At 37.6% G+C, this 7,491-nt stretch overlaps 1 protein-coding gene across 1 annotated transcript in view; it reads left to right on the top strand.

Moving 5' to 3' along the window:
• Positions 1-7,288, top strand: part of F5 (coagulation factor V) — a 100,413-nt gene extending 93,125 nt beyond the window's left edge. Inside the window, exons 25-26 of the mRNA XM_023738489.1 lie at positions 2,332-2,514; positions 6,948-7,288. Coding sequence (XP_023594257.1) covers positions 2,332-2,514; positions 6,948-7,094 — 330 coding nt within the window. The 3' untranslated portion in view covers positions 7,095-7,288. The remainder of the gene's footprint in view (positions 1-2,331; positions 2,515-6,947) is intronic.
• Positions 7,289-7,491: the final 203 nt, after the last annotated feature.

The following is a 7,491-nucleotide window of genomic DNA, read 5'->3' as shown; positions in this document are numbered from 1 at the left end:
CTTCTAAGGAGCGTTCTGGTTGTACTTCTTCCAAGACAGATTTGTTCATTCTTTTGGCAGTCCATGGTATATTCAATATTCTTCGCCAACACTACAACTCAAAGGCATCAATTCTTCTTTGGTTTCCTTATTCATCATCCAGCTTTCACATGCATATGAGGCGATTGAAAACACCATGGCTTGGAACAGGCACACCTTAGTCCTCAAGGTGACATCTTTGCTGTTTAACACTTTAAAGAGGTCTTCTGCAGCAGATTTGCCCAATGCAATGCTTCTTTTGATTTCTTGACTGCTGCTTCCATGGATGTTGATTGTGGACCCAAGTAAAATGAAATCCTTGACAACTTCAATATTTTCTCCATTTACCATGATGTTGCTTATTAGTCCAGTTGTGAGGATTTTTGTTTTCTTTATGTTGAGGTATAATCCGTACTGAAGGCTGTATAGTCTTTGATCTTCATCAGTAAGTGCTTCAAGTCCTCTTTACCTTCAGCAAGCAAGGTTGTGTCATCTGCATATCGCAGGTTGTTAATGAGTCTTCCTCCAATCCTGATGCCCTGTTCTTCTTCATATAATCCAGCTTCTTGGATTATTTGCTCAGCATACAGATTGACTAAGTATGGTGAAAGGATACAACCCTGACGCACCCCTTTTCTGACTTTAAACCACACAGTATCCCCTTGTTCTGTTCGAATGACTGCCTCTTGATCTATGTACAGGTTCCTCATGAGCACAATTAAAGTGTTCTGGAATTCCCATTCTTCACAATGTGTATACATACACACACATAAACACACACATATGAGTGATGTTGAGGAAACACATCAATATTCATTATTTCATATAGAATTGAATGTGACTATGGGGCATGATAAATCTCCCAAAGTGAAAATTCATCTCAGATAACTCCAAAACTTGACTAGTCTTTCTGACCCTCTTTCTCCAACTGCATATTGCCAAACGTAATCAGATCAATTCTAAGGCCACTTGTTAGGCCAGAGGCATGACAGTTACGTGCAGTGTAGCAAGCCTTAGGTGTGGCTTTATTAGGTCTCTCGAATATTATATTTCCTTGAAATATCAGCAAAGAAGAAATTGGATTACTATTCCTATTTGCGTTAGCAGTGACAAGAAAAGAAGAGTTGGGACTTTTTCCATGAAGACCTTTTTATAGCCAATAATATTCTCCTTTGTGGATTTGGTCTTCTTAAGAGGCAGAACAATAAGCAACAATAAACATGTGCTGGGGCCTTGTTCATGGAACTTGTGATGTTACCCTTCTGGCATAGTGTTATGTTCACAAGAGTGCTCTTAGTAGACACATTGTTTTAGTACATTTGTTAGCCAGGCCACATCATTGTGGGCCCGAGCACCTGAAAGTAAATAAATATCATGCAAGACTACTGCTGTTGTTGGGTGCCAACAAACTGATTCCAATTCATAGAGACCGCATGTGACAGAGTAGAAATGCCCCATAGGGTCTCCTGGGCTGTAATCTTTACAGCAGCAGATTGCCAAGTCTTTTCTTCCATGGAGTCACTGGTGGGTTCGAACTGTTAACCTTTCGGTTAGCAGCTGAGCACTTAACCGTCACTGGGACTATTAAAAGGCTAAAAATGTGCAGTAGAGTATTTGTGTACACTTAGTAACTTGGAGAGGGCTTAAGAAAGCAGAATTATTTTTAGATGAAATAATATGATGTCTATGATTTCCTTCAAAATAATTTCAGAGGAGGGAGTGAGAGTAAAGATGAGACAAGATTGTTTATGTATTTGTTGATAATTCTTGAAGCTATGACAGGCACATAGGGTTCATTATACTGTTCTCTGTATTTTTACATTTGTTTCAAATTTTCTAAAATAAGAAGTTAAAGAGAGGGATGACATCCAATTCTTTCCCTTCTGTAATAGCCTCATGGTACTTAAACAAATTTGCTTAAGAAAATAATATTACAGACAAGTTAGCAATTTAATATATTTTCTTAAGTAAAATTCATTTATTTATTCAACCAATACTTATTGAACACCACTGTGTGCCACACACTGTGGTGTATACCAGGGCATAAAAATTAATATGCCCCTTCCCTCAAAGAGTAGGGAATATAAACAAGTAAAAAAATAATTATTGTACAATGTGTGATAAATATGCCAAAAAATTTATGTGCAGCAAACAAGAAGGGATCAGAGAAGGCTTCATTCATGGAGACAGTGAATCCTAAAGGATGAGACAGTAAAGAAATCCTTTTAAGCTCTGGGCAATTCTAAGTTTGTTAGTCTAAAAAAAGCAAAGGTTTTAACGTCTGCCTTCCATGGGTTCTTATCATTTTCATAGGCAAACAACAACAAACAGTGGCTACAAATTGATCTTCTCAAAATCAAGAAGATAACTGCGATTGTGACACAGGGCTGCAAGTTCCTGTCCTCTGAAATGTATGTGAAGAGCTATGCCATCCACTATAGCGACCAGGGAGTGGAATGGAAACCTTACAGGCAGAAATTCTTCATGGTGGACAAGGTACAGGGTGGCATCTTGGCAAAGGGAAGACAATTTGAAAACTGTGCTGTGATGAGAATAACGACACCTTGCATTTGACAAAAATGCACAGACAAGCACTACATCTTTTAGTGTTCTAAATACTAGCTGTGCGGGCACCTGGTCTTGGGACAGGGACCATACCATGCACATCACCCTTCTGCTTTGACTGAGCCACCTGTGACACAGAATAAAATGCCAGGGGATGGTGTAAGGCTTAATTAGCTCTGATTGAAAAAGATGGTAAAGGAGTCCAGAAAATTTTCCACTGTGAAATAATACCATATTAGCATTGCCTTTAATATACTTGTCATTTATGAATAATCAAATATTCAAGGCCATAACATTTCTCTGTTATATTGTTATGAAGCAGAAAACAATTGGTATCCTTCCTGATGGGAAGGCTGGATTTCCTGCAAGAGGAACTATTCCATTACACTCCTAAATTCTTCCACTTAGTAGTTATGTGGTTTAGAAATCCCATCAGAGGGAAAGCTAGGGAGATGTATCTTATATTCCAGGAATGGGAATTGGGCTGAAGCCAGTAAGAGAAACAGCACAGAAGAAGAGAAATAATGTTTATTGCATGCTCACCATGTGCCCATCGCTTACCTCAGTTAATGAATTTGAGCCTACTTCTCTCTTTTAAATCCCTGGGTTATTTTTGTTTCGTTGGTTTGGTTTGTTGCCCTTTTCACGAGACCAGGAGGTCCTCATAGCAGGGTACCTGTACTCATTGCCATCGAGTCAATTCTGACTCATAGTGACCCTGTAGGACAGAGTAGAACTGCCCCATAGGGTTTCCAAGGAGTGGCTGGTGGATTTGAACTACCAACTTTTTTGGTTAGCTCTTAACCACTGCGCCACCAGGGCTGCATAGCAGTATAAGCATCATATTTACTGTGAAAAACTAATAGTAGTCCAGTACCCATTCCTGATTTAAAAAACTCTCAGCAAAATTGGAATAGAAGGGAAATTCCTCAACATAATAAAGGGTATTTATACAAAACCGATAGCCAACATCATTCTCAACAGAGAGAGACTGAAAGCATTCCCCCTGAGAACGGGAACAAGACAAGGATGCCCTTTATCATCACTCCTATTTCACATTGTGCTGGAAGTCCTAGCTAGAGCAATAAGGCAAGAAAAAAATAAATAAATAAAGGGCATCCAAATTGGAAAGAAAGTAGTAGAACTATCCCTATCTGCAGATGATATGATACTATACATAGAGAACCACAAAGATGCCACAAGAAAACTAACGGAACTAATACAAAGATTCAGCAGAGAATCAGGATGCAAGATCAACATTTGGATTCCTATTAACCAACAAAGAGAATTTCCAAAGGAGATCAGGAAAACAATACCATTCACAATGGCCCCTAAAAGGATAAAATACTTAGGAATAAATCCAACCAGGGACGTAAAAGACCTATACAAAGAAAACTACAAAACACTATTGTAAGAAAGCAAAAGAGACCTACATAAAAGGAGAAACATACCATGCTCATGGGTAGGAAGATTCAACATTGTGAAAATGTCAATTCTACCAAAGCAATCTACAGATATAATGCAATCCCAATTCAAATACCAACAGCATTCTTAAACGAGATGGAAAAACTAAGTACCAACTTTATATGGAAAGGAAATAAGCCCCGGATAAGCAAAGCATTATTGAAGAAAAAGAACAAAGTAGGAGGCCTCACACCACCTGATCTCAGAACCTACTATACAGCCACAGTAGTCAAAACAGACTGGTACTGGTACAATGACAGAGACATAGACCAATGGAACAGAATCAAGAACCCAGATGTAAATCCATCCACCTATAGTCAGCTGATCTTTGACAAAGGACCAACATCCATTAAATGGGGAAAAGACAGTCGTTTTAACAAATGGTGCTGGCAAAACTGGATGTCCATCTGTAAAAAAAAGAAACAAGAGCCATACCTCACACCATACACAAAAATTAACTCAAAATGGATCAAAGACCTAAATATAAAATCTAAAATGATAAAGATCATGGAAGAAAAAATAGGGACAATGCTAGGAGCCCTAATACATGGCATAAATATAATACAAACCATAACTAACAATGCACAGACACTAGAAGATAAACTAGATAACTGGGAGCTCCTAAAAATTAAACACTTGTGCTCATCAAAAGACTTCACCAAAAGAGCAAAAGAGAACCTACAGACTGGGAAAAAAGTTTTGGCTATGACATATCTGAGAAGGGTTTGATCTCTAAAATCTGCAAAATACTTCAACATCCCAACAACAAAAAGACAAATAAGTCAATTAAAAAATGGGCAAAGGATACAAGCAGACACTTCACGAAAGAAGACATTCAGGCAGCTAACAGACTCATAAGGAAATGCTCACAATTATTAGCCATTAGAGAAATACAAATCAAAATTACAATGAGATACCATCTTACGCCAACATTATTGGCACTAATCAAAAAAAAAAAAAAAAAACCAGAAAATAACAATTTTTGGAGAGATTGGAACTCTTATGTACTGCTGGTGGGAATGTATAATGGTAATACCACCATGGAAAATGATATGGCACATCCTTAAAAAGCTAGAAATAGAAATACCATATGATCCAGCAATCCCACTCTTAGGAATATATCCTAGAGAAATAAGAGCCATCATAAGAATAGACAGACGCACTCCCATGTTCATTGCAGCATGATTCATAATAGCAAAAAGCTGGAAACAACCTAAGTGCCCATCAACAGATGAATGGATAAACAAATTATGGTACACACACACCATGAAATACTATGCGACAATAAAGAACAATGATGAAACGTCTCATAACATGGATAAATCTGGAGGGCATTATGCTAAGTGAAATAAATCAATCACAAAAGGACAAATATTTATGAGACCACTATTATAAAAACCTAAGAAAAGGTTTCACACAGAAAAAAACAATCTTTGATGGTTATGAGGGAGGGAAGGGTTAGGGAGGGGAAATCACTAACTAGATAGTAGACAAGGGTTAACTTTGTTGAAGAAAAAACAACACACAATATAGGGGAAGCCAGCACAACTGGACCAAGGCAAAGTCATAGAAGTTTTCTAGACACATCCAAACACCTGGAGGGACGGAGTTGCTGGGGCTGAGGGCTGGGAACCAAAGGAGAATGAAGAAAACCAAAGACACAGAGAAAATGCTAGTACAGAGGACTAATAGACCACGTGAACCACAGCCTCCACCAGCCTGAGCCCAGAAGAACTAGATGGTGCCCGGCTACCACCACTGACAGCTCTGACAAGGATCATAATAGAGGGTCCCAGACAGAGCAGGAGAAAAATGTAGAACAAAAATCAAATTAAAAAAAAAAAAAAAGACCAGACTTACTGGTCTGACAGAGACTGGTGAGACTATGGCCCCCAGACATCCTGCTAACTCAGAACTGAAGCCACTCCCAAAGTTCACCTTTCAGCCAAAGATTAGACAGGCCTATAAACCAAACAACACATGTGAGGAATGTGCGTCTTAGTTCAATCAAATATACAAGACCAAATGGGCAACACTTGCCTAAAAGTAAAGAGGAGAAGGCAGGCAGGGACAGAAAAACTGGATAAATGGACATGGGGACCACAGGGTGTAAAGGGAAAGGGGGAGAGTGCTGACACATTGTGGGGATTCCAACCAATGTCACAAAATAATTTGTGTATAAATTTTTGAATGAGAACCTAATTTGTGTTGTAAACTTTCACCTAAAGCACAATAAAATAAACAAAACAATAAATCTTTGTAAACTTTAAACAAACAAAAAATAGTGAATTACCTTCTGCTGTGTGTAAATCTTAGGGAATTTGCTGAGGATGAAAACAAAGAAGGATAAATACCATTTAGTTTGGGATATAGGACATAGGCCTAAAAAGATAAATAAAAACACATGGTCGAATTTTGTTTTAAGTGTTAGCAGTAGCTAACCATTTACTGGTGCCCACTATCTGGCACTTACTAGGCACTTGGCATATATTTACACACATTTTTTAGTCTACAACAACTTCTGGGGGGTAAAATTTTATAATTCCCATTTCTCCAATGAGGAAATGGAGACTCAGAGAATGTAAGTAACTTGCTCAAAATCACACAGCTGCAGAGTGGCAAAGAGCAGAGTTGGGTTTGCAGCTGCTCCTCAGCACCATGTCAGATTTCTTTATTCTTTATTTTTCCCTAATTCAACTCCAATCACTGATGATGTGATCCTAAAGAAGGCTGTCTGGTATTTGATTTCATAATTGATTTGGGGACCATCTTTGTGGCACTGTTGTCTGTGTTCTTTGATGCCTTCAATTTGAACCAAAAGGATAAAAAAAAAAAAAATTTGTAAGTTTTTTTATATCCATAATGGTATCATTAAAGATTTTCTCATCTTTTGCTTTCAGATTTTCGAAGGAAATAGTAATAACAAAGGACATGTGAAGAACTTTTTCAATCCACCAATCATTTCCAGGTTTATCCGCATCATTCCTAAAACATGGAATCAAAGTATTGCACTTCGCATGGAACTCTTTGGCTGTGATATTTACTAGAATTTGATATTTAAAAAGACAGCAGGGACCTTTTAAAGTTGCAAACCATTTAGAGTTGGCAATGTATTTTATAGCTATTTTAAGCGTTAACAATTTTCTAGTATTTCTCTTTTTTTCTATTAGGGAATAAAATTTTATATGGAAACTTTTATAATGTAACACCTTGCTACCATTAAATGAGATGATGGCTGTTATTTCTACACTAATTTGAATACACGTGGGTAAATATCAAGAACCAACAAGAAAATGGCTCTTTCACAATGATTAAAAATGCTTAAAGTAATATTCATGTGGTTAACACATTTTATTTTCTCTTTTAAATCCTATACACATTAATAAAAGAGATATTACCATTGTAAAGCAGTTACAGACCTAGATGTCCATGGATGGTGCACCC

The sequence above is a fragment of the Trichechus manatus genome, unplaced genomic scaffold (assembly GCF_000243295.1).
Source record: "Trichechus manatus latirostris isolate Lorelei unplaced genomic scaffold, TriManLat1.0 scaffold00117, whole genome shotgun sequence".
Lineage (NCBI taxonomy): Eukaryota > Metazoa > Chordata > Mammalia > Sirenia > Trichechidae > Trichechus > Trichechus manatus.
The sequence above is the reverse complement of the archived record's forward strand: the minus strand, read 5'-3'. Positions and strand labels throughout refer to the sequence as shown.